The sequence below is a fragment of the Egretta garzetta genome, unplaced genomic scaffold (assembly GCF_000687185.1).
Source record: "Egretta garzetta isolate BGI_Z169 unplaced genomic scaffold, ASM68718v1 scaffold323, whole genome shotgun sequence".
Classification (NCBI taxonomy): Eukaryota; Metazoa; Chordata; class Aves; order Pelecaniformes; family Ardeidae; genus Egretta; species Egretta garzetta.
This window is the reverse complement of record NW_009259435.1, coordinates 2,419,966-2,439,488: the sequence shown is the minus strand read 5'-3', so window position 1 is coordinate 2,439,488 and position 19,523 is coordinate 2,419,966. Positions and strand designations below refer to the sequence as shown.

The window sequence follows — 19,523 nt, the reverse complement described above, 5'->3', positions numbered from 1 at the left end:
TGGTTGGAAAAGACCTTTAAGGTCATCGAGTCCAACCTTTAACCTACCCCTGCCATCCCACCACTAACCCCTGGCCCTAAGCACCTCATCTCTCCTTCTTTTAAATACCTCCAGGGGTGGGGACTCGACCACCTCCCTGGGCAGCCCATTCCAGAGCCTGACAACCCTTTCGGGGAAGAAGTTTTTCCTAATGTCTAGCCTAAACTTGCCCTGGCGCAACTTCAGACCATTTCCCCTCGTCCTATCATCCGTTACCAGGGAGAAGAGGCCGACCCCCACCTCCCTACGGCCTCCTTTCCTTTGATGGCAAAGGTCCTTCTCACCCCAGAAACGAGAATCACAGAATCATTGAATCACTTGGGTTGGAAAAGCCCTTTAAGATCATCAAGCCCAACTGTTCCCCTAACCCTGCCATCCCACCACTAAACCCTGGCCCTGAGCACCTCGTCTGCCCGGCTTTTAAATCCCTCCAGGGATGGGGACTCGACCCCTTCCTTGGGCAGCCCCTTCCAATGCTTAGGCATTTGGAAGATGCTGGCTTTTGCCAGCTTTTTGCCCCACTATGCCCAAGGGGCTGGTGTGTGAGATGAAGGGTGCCACAGGGAAACATAGAGGTTGAGCAAGAAAACAGCCAAACGGCAGCGATAGCAAAAAACCCCTCCTGCAGGAGGAAAAAAAAAAAATTAATAAAAATTGAGGGGAATCGATAAAAGCTTCATATTTTATTATTGATTTTTAAATAATGGAGCTGTGCCCGCTGAAAGGGGATTTGAGTGCCACGGGAGTCTCACACAGACAGGCTGGGTTTTGTGTTACAGCGTATTACACCCTGCCTGAGATGAACCATCATCTTCCAGATCGAGAAACACCGTACGTTTATCGAGAAACGCCGTACATTTACAAGTCTGATCCTCTCCCCAGCTCAGGCAGCAATAAAACTTCCCTCCACAGCCCTGCCGGTAGGATTATGCTCTCACCCTCCTTCTGCTGCATCCTTAAAAGCCAAAACCTGGGCATGGCCCCCATCAAAGCCAAGCCCTCCTAGCCCACAACACTCTCACGCTGCCCACTTATTAGGAAAACGCAACTCGGGGTTGTTTGCTGGGGATGGATTTCCAAAACCTGTCTCTATACGGCAGCTCTGCCCCAAACCTGCTCGGGCACATTCAGTCATCCCTGCCTCGACTTCCCTGCCCGTCCAACCTCCGTGGGCAGGGCTGGGCAGGGCCGGTCCCTCCTTAGATGTTTGTGCCGTAGCTGGTGCAATAACAGCTCCGCGCTGGCGGGATGCTCTACCGAATGTCAGGCGACAACGATCTTTACACAACGCTGCTCCCGCGGGGACCTTGCGTCACTTCGGAGCAGAAATTACAACTCGTGGCGCCGCCGGGAGGTAGGCAGGATACCTCTTTGCAAGACGGGGATGGCACAGTTGAGCCATATGTTGTTTATCATCTTTGTGAATACATAAAGGAGGGGGATAACCCCTTAAAGAACATTTGTTCGGAACGCGTTTTCCGACAGCTTTGCTTTGCTTTTTCTGCCAGTGAAACGCAAAGGCTAAAAAAGATGATTTTGCTGCCTTTTCACTGCTCAAAGGGCAGGCTTGATCTTAGCCAAGCGCCGGGCAATCTCTCCAGGCTACGGTTGGATCAGCTCGCCCATCTCTGCCAGCTCGGCGCGCGTGATGGAGCCAAGAGCAGGGGAGGATGGAGTGGCCGGTTCCGCGCCGGCATCAGCCAGCGTTGCCTGATGCAGCGTGCTGGAGCTGTATCCATCTGCACCGCACGAGAGCCAGAGTCTCGCCCCCAAACCCCTCCTGGGTTAGAGGCATGGCAGTGTTAGGTTAACTGTTGGACTTGATGATCTTAAAGGTTTTTTCCAACCTAAATGATTCTGTGATTGCTTTTCCACCTTGCGCCCTCACAGGGAAAACTGCGTCCTTCTTGGTGACCTGCGCTTGAGAGATCTTCCCCAAACCCAGAGCAGTTTCAGGGAGGCCGGTGACCTACTAGGGGTGTATAAAGCCCCCATCGAGACCCGACAATCATAATTCACATGCAGGTATCGTGCAAAGCCATTCCACGGCGTATGTTAATGATTCACAGGTTAGGAATTCACTCATTCCAACACTGATGCAAAGTGGTATCAGTTTGAAAACCAGTTGCAGAGAACCCCGTCTGCATTTTTATGTTAACAACTTTCACCACGGGGAGCTGAAACACTTCGTTCGGGTGACGGATGTTTAAAGAAATGCTCCGTAATTATCATCGTGTGAATTGGAATGAATTATTCTGCGTGTTCCGTGGCAGCCTTTGGTTGATTACCCTGCTCCCTTGCTGTACTATCCTTTCTCTCCGCTCATCCCCTATTCTGGATCACATTTACTGACTTGATTGTATCACAAGATATATCTGAACGGTGTCCAAAACATGAAGTACCCTGTGAATTCTTTTTTTTTTTTTTTTTTCACGCCTTTGGTGATGCCTGACACGTGTACCTCAGATTGCTGGGATTTTTGGATGGGAAACGGGTTGCATTTGCTGTACGCTTAAATATGCTGCCATCCTAAATGTGAAATATAAGCTCTGCGCAGAAAATACGCTCAAAACAAAGGCGCTCCACAGGAACGTGCCTCCCTCATTCCACTGGGGCTGTAGGCAGAGTGGGAACAGCGAGTTAATTCTGGCATCGGGCTGCCGGATTACATCTGATCCAATGCATGTCATGTTGCAACGTCTTATAATGCTGGCCCCCACTTCAAGCATTTGGCCAGGAATACAAATATCACCTCCAATGCCTCTAGGAGTTAAAGACGATGTATGTCATGAGCACGGCTCATGACATTGATTTGGCAGCGCTTGCGCGTTCGTAACAGTTTTACCAACTTCAAGCTGTTCCTCCCACCGGCGGCGGAGACTGAACTCAGGCTGGCCCCAGCTGACTGCGTAAATCTCCCGAATCTGAGCTAACAGCCAGCAGCCTGGGCGGAAAACTGCAAAAACCACATCCCCGCGTTGGAAAAACGCGATTGAGGGAGTTCTACGGAGCCATCGAGAATCCGTCTCCACCAGCAGGAGCAACTGAAGGGGGAACAGCAGAATTAGCAGGCGCAGCAAGGGAGAAATTAAGAGATGCCATATAAGAAATCGTATTCCTCGCGCAAGGGTAGGGCAGAAAGAAAAACATTTTGCCAAGAAAAAGCCCTTGCACTGCACGTTCGATGTGCTGGGGTGCACGAAAAAGTTACGCGTTCTTCTGCAGAAACCGCCGGGGTTTTTAATCACAGCCTTCAGGGCGCTTCCTTCTTCTCGGCTGAAACTGAAATCTGTGAAAAATCAGAACTTCGAAGAAAGAAACCACCATGCCCACCGCTCCTCCTGCCGGCTCCAGGTTTATTTAAATGAGCTGTGCCATCTACTGGCAGATGGGAAAGCTGCAGGCAGAGCCGTTCCCCTCCTCGCTACCTAAGGAGCGGGGATGGATGGAGGAGCAGGGATGGATGGGGACACGGGGCATTTCCTGGGGATTAGGGACCAGCTGGCTGAAATGCTTTGGGCTACTTACCCCAGCCAGGCACTAATCCCTTGGAAATGCCCTATACTGAGGTTAATATAAACCGAAACATGCTGCGTGGGGGGGGGGAGGGGGAAGACTTTAAAAATCCACTGTGCTGCTTGGTGCTACACGCCTGCTTTTCAATTCTGAGCAAATGCCCGACCTCATGAGATCCAGCTCCGCAACAATACGACCTGACTTTATCTTCACGAAACAGTTCCTGCAGCAGAGCTAGATGGAAGCAGCTTTTTTTTTTTTTTTTTTATTTCATCAAGAATTTTCAAGGTTAAAAAAAAAAATAAAAAAATCATCTCTTTCAAGACCTCGAGCCTTTTCAAGCTCTCTACCCTCCGTCAGCCCCCCAGAACGACAGCAATCGAAGCCGAACCACAAGCCGGTCCTTTCCATCGCATGATAGCAGCTCCAGCAGCACTGCCTGCTTCCCATGAGCGGGGGGAAGAGTAGCACAGGATGCTTCGATCAGATGACGAGACAGTTTGAAGCACCTTCACTACAGCGTTCTGGCAAAGCTGGGGGCATCAGAGCTCTGACACCTTAATAGAGGCTCCAAAAAAAAAAAGAGAGAAGGGCAGAGATTGACTTGTGGGTCAGCAACGTTCAAGGTGCACACGCTTGATGGTGATGTGGTGGTGATGGGAAAACAACGGATTCAGCCTACTTGGTCCCCACTCTGAGATCCTGGCAAAACCCAGCACATCCCATGGAGAATGGGTGCAGACGGCTGGGCAGCATGGGGAGGGGCTGGGGGGCCGAGCTGGATGGTGTCTGTGGATGCAGCCAGAGGACACTTCCAATCCTGGCACTTGAAGATAAACAAACGCAGTTTTCTTATTTGGGAAGCACAGGCCAGGCTGAAGCCCAGTCCTGCTTCCCTCAGAAAGCTGGGCAGTTAGAAGTCGTTGTGCCTGGTGCTGAGCTGGGTCAGAATGCTACTGGATGTCATGAGGATGGAGCCAGACTCTTCTCAGCAGTTTGTGCCCCTTGCCCAGCGCCAGGGCAAGGGGCAATGGGCACAAACTGAAGCAGAAGAGGTTCCAGTTGAATGTGAGGAAAAACTTCTTTACTCTGAGGGTGACAGAGCCCTGGCCCAGGCTGCCCAGGGTGGTGTGGAGTCTCCTTCTCTGGAGATATTCAAAGCCCGCCTGGATGAAGTCCTGTGTAACACGCTCTAGGAGAACCTGCTTTAGCAGGAGGGCTGGACTGGATGATCTCCCGAGGTCCCTTCCAACCCTTGCCATTCTGTGATTCTGTGACACATTTCTCAGTTTCGGGCCCAGACAGAGCTTCTTCACGCCCGGTCCTTCCTTCTAGGATGGATGAGTTCCTCATGCAAACTGGATCCAGATACAGACTTTCAGCAGCTACATTTACCCCCTTTTCTTTTTTCCACATAAGCTGTTTCCACCATGGAATGGAAGGAAACTGGGAGTTTTCCTATTTTTTTCTCACCTTCTCAAAACAGAAAACCATTGTAGCGTTGCTCAGTGGAAAAGAGCACCAGGCAGTGCTCCAGACACGGACACTGTTCTGATTGAAGCATAAAGGCCACTCCATCCTTGTTTTTTTTTTTTTCTTGATGAGACCAGAAGCTCTGTATGGAAAGGACTCCCTCTACGGACACTATTTGGCACAATGGGGCTTTGACCGCAGCTGGGCCCAGGGCAAGCAACCATAAATAAATGATAATAAAACAAGCAGGGAGAAATCTTTGCTGGGCTCCCCTGCCTGTTTACCCGATCCTGGTATACTCTCACATCCTTAGGCATTACTTCAAGACCAGATGGTGCTCTGTGGTAGAGCAAACGAGCAATTATCCTCCTGACACCCCGCAAGGCCTCCCCGCATGCGATCGCAAGAAGTTACTTCACCCCAAGCTAAGAGCTGTTGTCTGGCTTTTCAGCATAATTGGATGTAATCAAGTTTAATTTGGTTGGTGCAGTAACTCTGAAGACTTTTGTAACTGGATTACTGTCGGCTCAACGGTCATGTGCCATTATATCTGCTGGTCAAAACAGAAGCCAGAATAAAAACAGATGCTTTCCCCTTACTCCTCCTTCCAAGGACACCCCTCAGGATATGAGCTTGCATGGTACAGTCAATAAAACTAAAAATTTTATTAGAACAAAGAAGTGATTGCTGTCATATTACGTTCAGGCATCTCCTAGAAAGCGTGAATTATTTAGAGTATTTATCTACGTTTGCTTACAACTGTAGACCATGCACAGCTTGGAGCTAAAACTGCTGGAGCGTAGACCTATGATGTGCATGAGCTTTGAGACATATAAATCTTATTATCCTTACTGTATGAGGAGAGAAGCTGAGCCCACGAGCAGGAGGGAATGGCTGATGAGGAAAGAGTCCCTCAGGTCCCATTTTCCACTGTACATCACCAGCTGAGGATAAGGAGTATACAAAATGCTGCGTTTATAGCAGACTTCTAGAGGTAATCTATAGGTGAGAAGTGGCAGCTGATAAATGTAACAAAGCCAGCAGCATAAAGACCTTATTTTCAGACCCCCCAGCTCTTACCAGCATTAAGTCACGGAAGCAGCATCTGAAGGCCTGTTCCCATCATACTTTAGGTCAAATTTTGCAAATTCAGGAGCCTGTGGTCTTGCCTAATGCCCCTGAAATGCTGAGAGTCAAGACACACCGATACTCTCCCGACAGATGCTGAGGCCAGGCAGATGGAGATTGAAATACAGCACTTGTTAAACAGTGAAAATAATCACTGGAGTAACGCGTGGAGGTGATACGCTCTTGTGGTCTCAAAGCATTTTAGGCCATTTGGAGGCATCGGAAGCGTCTTTATTATATTCCTGGTTGAAACGTCGACTGCGTTTTAGACAGACACCTCCTAAAAGTCAGTTCAATGCTGAATTGCGGATCACCCGTGAAAAGACCAAAGTGTGAAGAGACTTCCCTAAGATCAGCAGCAAAGGATGCCCTCCAGCTCCCAGTCCCAAACGCTACAGAGCAGCCACCCTCACGGCTGAATGTTGTTAAGCCATAGATGCAGGCATATGCATCTCTGGTTTTGGCCAGATGGCTATTTTGAGTTTCTAATGATCTGGGAAATGAACACTTCATAATGTTCTACCCCAGAGGGTTTAGCACAAACTTTCTTCCCTTTTTTCCATACCAGCACTGTTACAGATGGTACCAAATCTCAGTCAGGGCCTGGAGTAACACGGTGCTAAAACCACCATGGTTCAGCACGTACTCCAGTGAGACGGCAACGTAATCCTGCCCAGCAAGTCATCCATCAAGTCTGTTAACAAATAGGCTCATGAAATTTGTTAAATACTTGAACCCTATACTTCCTAAATCACCATAAATGCTAATAATTTATTAATGCCATTAATAATAATGGAATTTGAAAGACTGTTTGAAGCCACTGTATAAACCAGGCCCTCGGATTTGATTTGCGTGGTTATTCGGGTTTTGCGGGTGGCAAAGTTCAGATGTGGAGGGCGATATGGAAAAGCACCGCCCACGAACGTTTACAGAGAGGCACCTAAAGCGCGCCCTTCCCAGCACTTCAGCTGCTGTGCAGAGCCCCTTCTCGGCGGCTGTGACGCTTTGTACATGCTGTTGGGCAAGCCTGAACGCTCGTGGTGATTTATTTATACTAAACAACTGCAGAGGTCATTTCAAGTGCTTCATGGAGATGCCATCGTGTGACTCTGACCTGCCAGAACGAGGCCTTATGGTTACAGCGATGCCAGAAGCTCTGCAGCAGGTTAAGTGCTTGCAGCTGGATCTTGTGGAGCTGCAAACTGGGTCCCGGCTGAGCACTGGTTTTCCATAACTTTGTGCAGAAATGGGAGAAACCTGTTCTCGACTCAAGCAGGGGAGCCTGGAAATCTAACCCTGATCCTAACTCTTGCTTCCCACCATAGCCTCTGGGCAAGTCCCTTCACCTGTCCCTGACTGTTCTGCACTCACCTGGAGCATTACAGCTATGTGAAAGCCCTGGCAGCACCAACACAGAGAGGTCAGCAAGCCTTGGAGTTGCCTAGGGCGGGTGTCTAGCTGGACAGGCAGCCCATGGCCATGCATTCACCAACAGAGCAGCAGCAAAGCTGAGGGACAAGCAGAAAACAGGAGACCAGTGTGTCAGAAAAACATGGATCACAAGCCCGCTTCACACAGCTTAATCATAGTACTGAGGACTTGGAGCCCAGGATCTTCAAATGGCCACGAAGATAGCACTGAATTAATGCTCAAAAATCACTTTGGAGGTAAAGACACCATAGAAGTATTATTACAAAACCATTGTGTCTATGAAATAGAATTATTTTTCCCTGTGGCTGGAAATCCAGCCTCTTTTGGAAGTCATGGCAGATAGTACAGAACAGTCCAATATAGAAACTTATGTGTTTACGTGATTTATCAAGGCCACCTCTCAGCCCACACTATAATTTTTTCTGAGCAGTGTGCGTGTTTTTTTGCCAGCAACCTGTAGGATTGGTGACTTCTTGAAAATTTAGACCTCCACTTTTACAGCGCTTACAAGTATCAGTACATTAACCTGCTGAAGACAGTAAAGATATACAGCTATTGGTGAAGAGCAAAAAGCAAGATCGAGCTTTGCAAAGAAAATTAAAAATGTACTCTGTTGGCTGCCTCAAATTATTCAGAAAAAAATCAATTGTAAGAGTAATAAAAATAAACAGCAGGATTGCTATCTCTGAAAGGCCTCGGGACATACAGGCATAGATAAAAATCACTGAAGCACAGTCTAGGATCTTAGCAATGCCAGAAATGCGTCTGAAACCAGATCAGCTGCAAACATCCTGCCTTGCTCCTGGTGTGGCAGCGCACTGAAAGGCAAACAGAGGGAAGTCTGGTGGGGAGGCACCCAGCAAGGATTCGGTTGATTTGGGCCAGTTCCATGGTTCTGCCAAGCATCTTCCATAAACCTTGGGCAAGCAGCTTAATTGCTCCGTGCCTCAATTTCCCGCAGTAAAATAGTGTCAGCAATAAGAGCAACAAGGATTCCGAAGTCATTTCATCCACATGTCAGCCATAATCGAGCCTACAATTTCTGACGGAGCGAGTATATGTCTTTTAAATGGCCACACAGTCCTGCCCCTCTCCTGCCCTTTATGTGAAAGCTCTCCCTTTACATCATCTTTGCTGAACAACTTGTGCAGCAGACACTGAGACACAGCTGTAGGACAGATAATAATATATTTCACAGCAGCAATAAAACAACGGGAGCCATAATTTCTTTGAACTCTGGGTCAAACTTGTTGTTAGCCAAGTCTGTAAGAACTCATATAGTAAATTACATACGTCTCTCTACCAGCAGGATCATAAAATAAAACTTTACAATCCTTCCGAAGGTCACGGCTCTGCAACAAACAGTAAGACAAAACAATAAATTCACCCCCGAGACCACCATTTTTGTGGCTTTGGCAGCTTTGGTTAGATCTGAGGAAATTAGAACTTTGACAATCTTTACACAAAGTCTTTCTTATTTCTCCTTTGGACCCATCTCCCAAATGTCCCTAAGCGTAAGGCAGAGGCTAAACCAACAGTAATAACGACTGTTATTGGTTTCAGCAGCAGCAAAGCCACATTTACCTCTACACACACATTTAATGGAAACAATGACCAAAGTGTTTCTTGGCAAATTAGTCTCCACCTCCCCCCGAAGAAAAACACATCCATAAGCCATTTCCAAAACAATCAATATTAGTCCAGCCAGCAAGACTGTACGTAACATTTCCCATCAAAGTCTTGGCATTCCCTCAAAACAGGTGATGCTTCATAAATTACAACTACTACCGAATAAACCAGAGAGGGGACTGCTGAGCTGGGCACCTTGCTGCTTTCCCCCCAGGTCTGGGGGCCTGAACGCAGGTAATTCAGCTAAAATCCCTGTGCTGGTCTGCTGACTTTTAAACGTTTGGCCCAGTGATGTATCTTTTCATCTATGCTTGTATGGAAGCTAGTACAACTGCCCAGGATCTAAACCCTGCCATGGTATCACAGCATAAACTGTAAGGGGGAGAAGAGCAATCTCTACCACTAGCTTCAGAGCACGCATTTGCTCTCCTGTGGATTTAAAAAGAAAGGACTGAGAGGTGGTGTTAGTTCTGCAGGTATTATTTTTTAAATTAAAAATAAAGTACTTTGGGATACCTTGATCCTGCACATAAAAATCCTGTGAAGGGATTATCTGATATTCTTGAAGTGAAAAGAAAGGTTTTCCTCTAAACACTCTTCTGAGAGGCTGGCATTTGGTTATGCAAAGTTTACGGCACTGCTCTTTTATTCCCAGCGGTGTTGCTCTCCCATCACTCTGTCCTAACGTTGCAGAGCCACAGACGCAGCAATCAATGACACTGATTCTTTCCTCTGAAGCTCAAAGTGAGGACAAACCTGGAAAGAGGCAGTACTAGCTGCTGAGGAACTGAAACGCCAAGAAATACTTACCGAAAGGACGCTAGCAGAGACCGTGCTGGTCACCTGGCCTTGAGAGCGGACCGCTTACTGCACGGAAAACACCCCAATGTAAGCTACTGCACTGCATGCTCAGGCTAAGAGATGATTCCTGTGGCAAGGAATAACAGCTTTTTATTTGAAGGAGTGTCAGAGGTTTTATCTGGCTTCAGCCATTGCCAGCGCGCAGACTCTAAGCAAAGATGCAGCGAGAAAAACTGCTTAAATCTAAGAAATTCTCAGTGCGTTTCCCTGCCTGTCCAAGAGGAACAACCTCCCCCGTCCTCCAGATTAACTTCCGTTTCATTCTGGGAGAGGAGATTCGAAGGAAATACATGACATTCCACATGGAAATCCCAGGGAAAACATGTCGCATTCCTTGGCAATACCAATGGTACCCATAAATCAAGCCTCTCACAAGAACGCCAACCTTGGTATTAACCCTAAGCATTATCATCATGCACATGGGCCTCAGCCTCTACCTTCTCCTCTCTCCCACCGCTAGGAAAAACAACGCATGTTGAAGGCTGTTTCCAAGACTGGACAACTCGTCCTTCTCCCTTCTGAGCCTGACCGTTCATCTGGTTAGTTCTGTTGGGAACGACCCTGCTCTCCTCCTGTTTATTCTACCAGATTATTGGGGGTAGTTTTTTGGATGAGCTTGTAGACCCAAGGGCAATGCCCCCTTAACTCACAACCCTAACGGTTGGATTTCCAACTCGCCGCATACCTTTGAATGAAACAAATACATGTAGAAGACAGGGGAGACCGCTCCTTTTGGACACGTAGTCAGAAACGCACCAAGAATCACTCATGGTCAATCCTTGCTACATTTTCCTTAAAAATCTACCTTTCTGCAATGGCTGCAACCAGAAAAAAAAAACAAAAAAAACCCCCACAACTGCAAAATAAAAAAACCCACCCCTAAAACCAACAGCTTTTGACGTTTCTTCCTACATCTACCTACCTACAAATCAAAGGTGCAATCTTTTCCTTCTGTCCTGCAACAACCTCTTATCAAGGCAAAGAACGAAGGGCAGATCATACCAGCCCTTGGCTCTTGCAAGCTGTCACCTCGTATAAGGCCCTGACAACCACTCTTCAAGCCCGTTTGAAACCGTCCTGCTATCCTCCCCTGTCACTCGTGACTCATGCTACATTGTCCTACGACTTTTCGGCACTTTCCCTTGTCTTCTTCTCTACACCCCGTTTTTCACCTGTCACCGTTTAGTCCCACCCTGCCCATCAGATCAGGCATCTCACAAGGCGATCAACAACTTCCCGGTGACAACAGCCTGCTGATGCCAAAACCAACACAACCCTCCCGGAGCCACCGCAGGGATGAGAGCAGAGTGGACGGAACATGCTTTTGCCATCCACCCACTCTGTTTTCAGCAGATGGGCTTCCAGTTCAAGCTCTCTCATTTACAGCAACCGTGACAGAACCAGTGACTGCGGACCTGCTGATCGCAAGTCACTTAGGAACGTGGTATGGATGGGGCTGTTTGGCAGCTGTACTCTTTCCACATCTTTCTGCTGAGAGAAGTAATTCCAAAACGTAAAGGCCAGCAATAACGTTGAAGACAATGCATTAAAAGGAGAGATGGTCCAAATGCAAGAAGATACTCGGGTGTTTGATATAGGAACTTCTCAGTGGTTTCAAAAGGCGGGTGCTTGAACCGTTTTGTGGAAGCAGGCTTACCAGCTCAGGCTCTACCGGGAAACACAAACCAGCAAGTGCACAGTTAACACCTGCCTAACCAAGCAGATCAAGAAGAGATGAAAAAAATCTTGATATTCAGGGGATGTCTCAGCGCATGCAACAACCACACCCCCCCTCCCCCAAACAATGACCTTGTGGTGGTGATGTTTGCATGACTGTAACACATAAAAGCCCCAGCCGTGGACCAAACTGAAACACGGCAGGTGCCAAATGACATAAATATGTATTTTTAGATACTGCAGGTGCAGTATTATACAGCCCTACCAGAGAGAACTGTGACTGCAATATTGCCAGCGCAATGCTATTTGATTACTATTTTTCAGTCCCTTTCATTACTTGGAAAAGAAGTCTTCAGGGCTGTTCTGCAGCCACTTCACGTTGTATGTGGCAATTTACACGGGGTTCATTGGCAATAAGGCTGTTACCTTGCTTTTTCTTTTTATATATATTGTTTATACTGCAGCCGTCTAGGGCTGCAGAGTAGTAAGCACTACGCAAATGACCATTTGCTGGACAGTTCAAGTCCCAAATAAACCACCGGTTACCAATTGCCTTGGGCAAGTCACCTGATCTTCCCCTACTCCCGTCTTCAAAACAGAAACAAGTATTTCTTTACCTGGCAGGGAAGCTGAGAGCATAAACCCATTAAAGACTGCAAGGACTTCAGATCCTATAGTGATAAGCAATTACTTAATGCATAAGCAATGCTTGGGAGCGTATGTTGGTTGTTTCAAAATCTAGACAAAACCGCTTGGTCCGATGGGCACATGAGATATTTTCTCAATAACAACAACAAAAAAGCAAAGCAACCAAAAAACCCATCAATAAACTGCAAGTTGGCTCTGGAGAGATGAATGAACCCTCATCTAACTGAACATTTCTTTCTGCTATGAACATGTGCTCTCTTGGAGACAGAAAACCGGTATCTCCTGCAGAAGTTGTACAACTAATCTGGGTATACAGAAATGGAAACATCTACCAAAGACACTGAAGGAAACACTATGATGCTGAGCGCTACGGTTTTATAACAGAAGAAGAAACCATACAGAGTTGCAAAACAACCCAGTGTACATCTTTATTGATGACTCACAAAATCAAACACCATTCACCCAATTCACTCCAGCAGTTCCAATATGACATTTCTCCTTGCTAGGTTTGGCTGATTTTTCCAGAGTAAACAATATTTGCTTTTAACTCAGGGTGGGGAGAATCATGCTTTACAGTAGCCATTTTGTAAGAGCAAGTGCATCACAGCCATGACAATGCTTCACAATTTTATAACGTTCAATCTTCAAAGCACTGTGCAGGCATTTAATTAAAGCCTATTAAAGCCTCACAGCAGTCCTGGCTCTCAGTCCATTTTAGGTCACACCTCCTTATTAATATTTCACATAAAATCCCCACTACCTCCCAGCAATGTTTATTCAGTCCTTCCATGGCTTGTACCAGTCTCCCGAGAATCTTAACCCTTTAGTTAAGTGGGATTTATTAATACTCCTGAAGTGCACAGAAGACATGAACTGCTATCAAATTAACTGCAAGTGTGCTTCCATAATCTCAGCAGAACGTATTATTTTCAGTGAGCCAGTACTAAATTCACCCAGAGTTTCACTGATATAAAAATTATCTTGATTTCCTATTAAAACACACTTAGTCATATCCTTATATGTTATATACATACAGTCCCACCATTGCTCCACATGAATCAACTGCTGGGCTACAGGAGACAGGAGTGAGAAAACCTGGGGAAAGGAATGACATCTTTGATATTGTCAACTCCCAAGATGCACTGCAGGTAGCGTTCAAACCCCATTCCGAAGCCTCCGTGAGGAACTGAGCCGAATTTTCGGAGGTCTAGATACCTGTAATTTAAACAGACAGTTACATTTGCAGCACGGTTACGCTGATGTAATTACAGAGAGTTTTTTATCTAGGGTTTTGCCTTCCATCTTAATTACTTCCCTTTGACCCTAACCACTGTGGATTTCCGCCAACAGAGCAGGCGTTGGTCAGGGGTGTGAAGAGGTGCGGCTCCCTGACAGGCAGAATTGTATTAGCAGAAACCCCAAGTGCAAATGCATTTAAACCAGCACAGCTATGCCTTGCCAGTATGCTAGAGCCTGCTTTGTTTAGGAGCAAGAACTCATTTGGGGACAAAGAACAGTCTTAACACCGTAGCTCTGCTCATATGGAAAGCATCTTTATAAGTTTTGGTATCGAAAATATTCCTAGCAGGGGCACAAACCCAGGTTCCTACAGAAGCACAAAACATTTCTACTGCTAGGGACGGAGTTGCCTGCTTAGGTTTGTTTAGCCCTTGCCATGCTGGTGCTGAAATCTGCCCTATAATAAATTCTTTCATTTTCTGTCTTCTTTTCAATAGCCTAAGTCATTCCATTTCCAGTAATTTCTTCAGTAGCCTAAATAGGTCTCGCTGTCTGCTGAATATTCCTTCAGATTTCTTTTTTTTTCCCTTTTAAGGTAATTATGACAGCTTTTTGTTACTTTTCCCCCACTCACTCTTACAGACTGATTCATTTATTTCCACAGTAAGTCAGCAAAAAATCTTGGATATATTTTCGCCAAAAATGAGATCTGGAACAAGCCATTTCATTCTGGAGAACAGCACCTGTTGTGCACAGAAAACTCGGGAAACATTTGGAAGAAGATATTCCAAATATATGGGTGTCAACAAGATTATGATGGCTCTTCTTTAGAGTTCCCCATTTCCCAGCTGGACTGTAGCTGATGTGATACATGGGAACTATATTTGCAGCTATAAATTGTCACCAACAGTTTTATTTTAATCGGAGTGAAAAACATCTCAGTGGTTCTATTGATTTATGGGGCCACTTCTGAGCTTGCTGAGGCCACAGAGTTGTTATTCTTCATATGAATGCACTAGCAAGGGATTGAGTGACTCCAGATGTATTACATGCTTCTAATCTTTGTGTATGAATATTTTATCATCTCAGTTAAAAAAAAAAATCAAGTACACTTAAATGCATTTATATGCTTTACTACTTAGGCAGTGGAGTAGAGGGGGAAAACTGTGGAAAAAATGAAGATTGGATTGATTGTAATAAATGGTTTCCAAAATTTTAACCACTGTTAATGAACTGCAAGGAAAAAGTATATTTGTGTGTGTGTATATATATATTATATATATAAATATATAAAACATACATTATAGATGTTTAAGTGTACTTTCTTAAATATACGTATTTTTTAAGTTTACTTGCTTGGACTTAAGAATTTTGATGGCTTGAAGACCACATTTTGACAGAGTGAAGCCAAACTACTGCCACTGATCACCTCTACTTGCAAAATAAAGATACTCTCCAACAAATTCTACAGCTGCAAGAGGTCGCCCTGACAAACTCAGTTTGACAGTATGCCTTTTATACCATCAAATACTGTTTTTCCTTGCAGTTCATTAACAGTAGTTAAAATCTGGGAAGCCATTTATTACACTCAATCCAATCTTCAGGGTTTTTTTTCCCCGCCCCCTCCACTGTCCAAGTAGCAAAACCAGAAGCAGAACTTCACAGAATCGTAGAACTTCTGCCCTCTTCCTATTAGCACTGACACACAAAGTGCAGTTACAACTGTACTGCAAGCTGAACAGCGGGCTCAAGAGTGGGACGTGTGTTTTCTGATCCCTGGGAGCCATGTGCTTTCTGTCTGTACTGCTGGGTGTTACCTTGGCTTGCTAAGGCTCAGCTGTATCCACCCCACACCTTCTGACGAAGGTTATGCTTAGGATACGAATGTGCAGGCTGTGCAACAGCATGGTGGTCTTAATTTCTATCCACTTGGTAGAGACTGCAGTAAGAACTTGAGTTTCTGCTAATGCACTGGGAACTGCCCCCAGGGAGCTCCACTTACGAGGTTTTTAAGGGTTTGCAAGGAAGATGATGGGCAGATCTGATGCTGAGGGTGGTGACTTGTGAAATGGGAAAGACCTTGTAAATGTGAGGGATATGGGTGCTGGCCATGGCAGATTAATTTGTACCAGCTCAGTAGTTCTGAGCAGAACTGGCAAGCCAGCTAGTGACAACTTGAGCTGCAACTAGTAATATCAATAACAGCACAAACATTTCTGATGACGTCTATAAGCATATCTCAGCCTGTGCAAAGACAGTTGAGACTAAGCCTAGCATCTTTTCTCCCCTTTTGCTGGCAACAAACTTCATAAAGTCATTGTAAAGAGATGAAATAACTCAGCTTCTTCCAGATGAACAATAATAATAAATTCTGCCCTTGCTTATCCAGGGCTTTCATCTATAGATCTCAAAGCACTCTGAGAAGCCATTTTGGCAAAAGGAGCGAAACAAAATCCATTAAAGTTAATGGAAAAAGTCCATTGAATTAAACGTGCTGAGGATCAAGCCTGTGAATCCTTTCTGATGACTGTGCTTAGAAGAAGCAAAGGAATTGAGAAATTTTCCATTCTTCCCAGATGAAAGAAAAAGTAACTGCCTGCAGATGAAGAGAAAATTCCCTTTAGGCTGGAAAATGCTCCCTGAGGTTTTCCTTCATTCAACAGTCTCCAGACGTTGGATGTTTCTCACCTCAAAACCAGTCATGAACTAGTCTGGTGATTTCTCCTAGTAGTTCATACTTAAGAGGAGAGCTGAGCCCTCCACTGCCAACTGGGGGACTGTGCAACATTATATACAGGGGAAATGTTTCTGCGACCCCAGCTAGCCCTGGAGTTCATGTTCTGGACCTGGAGGACTGGTAGTTCTTCGGAGATTTGAATCTTACTGAAGTATGTGCTGCAACAACATCCCCTGGCAATGAATTCCAGGAGCTTGTTATGTGCCAAGTTAGAAGAGCATTTCCTTTCATCCTTTTAAAAATCTATACCCTTTTATCATCATCACGAGCTCCTGTTGTTGCACGGCAAGGCACTACAAAGATCAGTGTTTTCTTAGTGACCATTCATAAGCAGAATGTATTCTTTTCGGTCTCCTTTCAAAACAAATATAATCTTGATCTTTTATGTAACCCTCTTGTTATAGTGAAGCCTCTGCAGCCAGTTCGAAAAAAGTAAGGCTGAAAGAACAAAGATATTGCAGCCCATTAAGTTGAATATTCTACTGGGAAAAAGAAAAGGAAAAAAAAATGAGGGTATTGAAAAACTACTAGTGAAATGACATTTGAAAGACCATTTTGTTGAATGGTTCAGGAAATAAACACGCAAAACATCACCAGGTTCTGATGCTGGGTAAAATACAGTCTCTGGTTTCTGACAGTTTCTGCTCTGCTACAGCTTTTTGGGAGTCCACAAAAAAAGCATTCGGGGAGGTCAATCCATTGACTCTCCCAATCCCATTGGCACAAGTGGGGGTTTGGGCATATTTTGTCTGGCTTTAGCACTGACTTTCTGCCTGCCTCTGTATGGCCCAGCACGGTGCCCTGGTTTCTCCCCAAAGCAGGAGTCATAGGACCAGGCACCTGCCAAGGAGAGCGATGGGCTAGCTGGTTTTGGTGGGCTCTGAAGGAGGTTAAAGGATAATATGAATGCTGTCAGTGGTCGTGGATTGCAAATGGCTCACCAGTGCTGCTGTTCCTTAAGTCCAACTCCTCCTTTCTACCTTGCCACACCAGGACCCAACAGAACACTCCGGCATTCAAGCTTCAAAGAAAATTAGAAATTAAAGAGCCCAACACAGCTCGGTCTTCTCCATGTAAAGCAGGAGCAAGGCCAAAACAACATAGCGATATCCATGCTAAGACAGCAGGTAACACCTGCCCTGCCACTGTGTACTTTCACCAGCATTAGACCAGAAGATCAGAAAGGTACCTGGACTGTAAAGGGTTCAGTATGAGGCCATCTTCTCCACTGATGCGCATGATGATAACCAGAGTGAGGAAATGGGTGCCTTATGTGTAGAAAGACTGAAATGCTGCTCAAGCTGATGGCAGTGGGGACACGTTCATTACAAAGTACCTGCTTTGTTATTGCTCGTGCTGAGCTGGCACCTGGAGACTGCAAACAGGATGAGGACCCCCATTTACAAGGCAACAGACTCAACACTCCCTGGTCACAGAGAAAGCAAGGGAATTCTGACCGCCCAACTCTGCCACCTCGCTTCCACAGACCTTTCCAAGCCTAGCCAAGATCAGCATCTACAGCACTGAGCTCTCTTCTATCTACAGTGCAAAGGAAGGAGTGTGAAAATAAGATAAAATAACTCAGCAAAATCAAGCCAAATACTTTTGCAACTCATATTCTTTATGGAAAGAAACCTGCACAACAGGAAAGATGTAGTGAACTGAAGAAGATGCAGAGGACTTTGACCATGTCCCGTTACCTACTTTTTTTGAAAAGCTTTCTAAAAGGTAGGAATGGGCAGAAGCACAGCAGTATTTCAGATCATCAGTCATCTCTTTGCCCAATGATTCTCCCACAAACAAGACACTCCTGAAGCACAATATCCTCATGCTTAGTCGGAGAAGAAAACAGGTAGAAACAAAGATATGGCAATATATAAGGAATTTCAAAAGGGACCACAGCTCATACAGCTGCCCATTCTAAAGTCAGCAAATATTATATTTAAAAAGGAATGACTCAACTGTTCTTCAAGGAGTTTATGAGCCAGCTTTGGAGACTAAATTCAATCACTAAATTGGAGGAGATTAATTTCAGTCTCTCCTGCCACCTCCACTGAAAAGATGGATGCTGGCAAACCACCTACCTGTTTTCTGGCAGATTCTGGACTGTAGTCCAGAAGCATCTGGGATTACTCATACCCTGCACCTTCCTAGGACACCAGACCCTGCTATGGCAGGGGGTAACAACAGTTTTAATCTTCTCTGGGGAGTTACATCACCTGCAATGGAGTGGAGGGAATAGAAGAGGAAAGAGTCTCCAAAACAAGATCACAGGAGGAAAGAATTTCCAGAATGTGATTGCTATGTATCACATGAAAATGCAAATGGCTGATAAGCAACATCTTAATCTTCTTGGAGGGAAGCGTGAGGCAGGGCTGAGGTATCTTACTAGTGCTGGGAGGCTCTGACACTGAACACCAGACTTCCTCAGCATCTAACCACACAACTGATCATCCTTGGTCAGGATAATCCTTCCTCAGATGAAGTGACATGGTGTATTCTGGCCCATAAATGCAAACAATAAAGGAAGACCTTTCATTCACCCTGTTTGAAAATGCATGATGTAAAGGTCTGCCATGCACTGGGCTGTTCCTAAGTGATTTCATACTGTGGGAAGAGGAGAGTGAAGAATCCCACACTTACTCTGCTTTTTTGTCACAGAATCACTTTGGTTGGAAAAGACCTTTGAGATCATCGAGTCCAACCTTTAACTTAACCCTGCCATCCCACCACTAAACCATGTCCCTAAACACCTCATCTATCCTTCTTTTAAGTACCTCCAGGGATGAGGACTTGACCACCTCCCTGGGCAGCCCATTCCAGAGCCTGACAAAATAGAGTTAATGCTAGTGTTTTATGACAAAGCAATATTTATTTGGATCTTAAATACTGTCCTACTATCTTGCACAACTTACACATCGGCCATTATTCTAGCCATTTCACTTGAGAATAAATTCTGGACACTAACTACCTTCTGTTTCTTACACTCACAGCATTCAAACCTGAAACTTCTCTTCTGTCTTCCAAGAGTGCAGAAAATGTACTGGGTAGAGAGACAGGAGGCTAATAACTATATCCAAAGGCAGCTACATTTAACTAACAGGCATAGATGTAAATTCCTTGGGAGAGAAGGGGGGGGGGGGGG

General features: G+C 45.5%; 1 protein-coding gene across 3 annotated transcripts in view; it reads right to left on the bottom strand.

The window, feature by feature from the left end:
* Positions 1-12,826: 12,826 nt before the first annotated feature.
* NARS2 (asparaginyl-tRNA synthetase 2, mitochondrial) overlaps positions 12,827-19,523 on the bottom strand; it is a 63,017-nt gene continuing 56,320 nt past the window's right edge. For all 3 annotated transcript variants that reach the window (XM_035892700.1, XM_035892698.1, XM_035892699.1), the window contains one exon: positions 12,827-13,617. In XM_035892700.1, the coding sequence (XP_035748593.1) occupies positions 13,473-13,617 (145 nt within the window). In that variant the 3' untranslated portion in view covers positions 12,827-13,472. The remainder of the gene's footprint in view (positions 13,618-19,523) is intronic.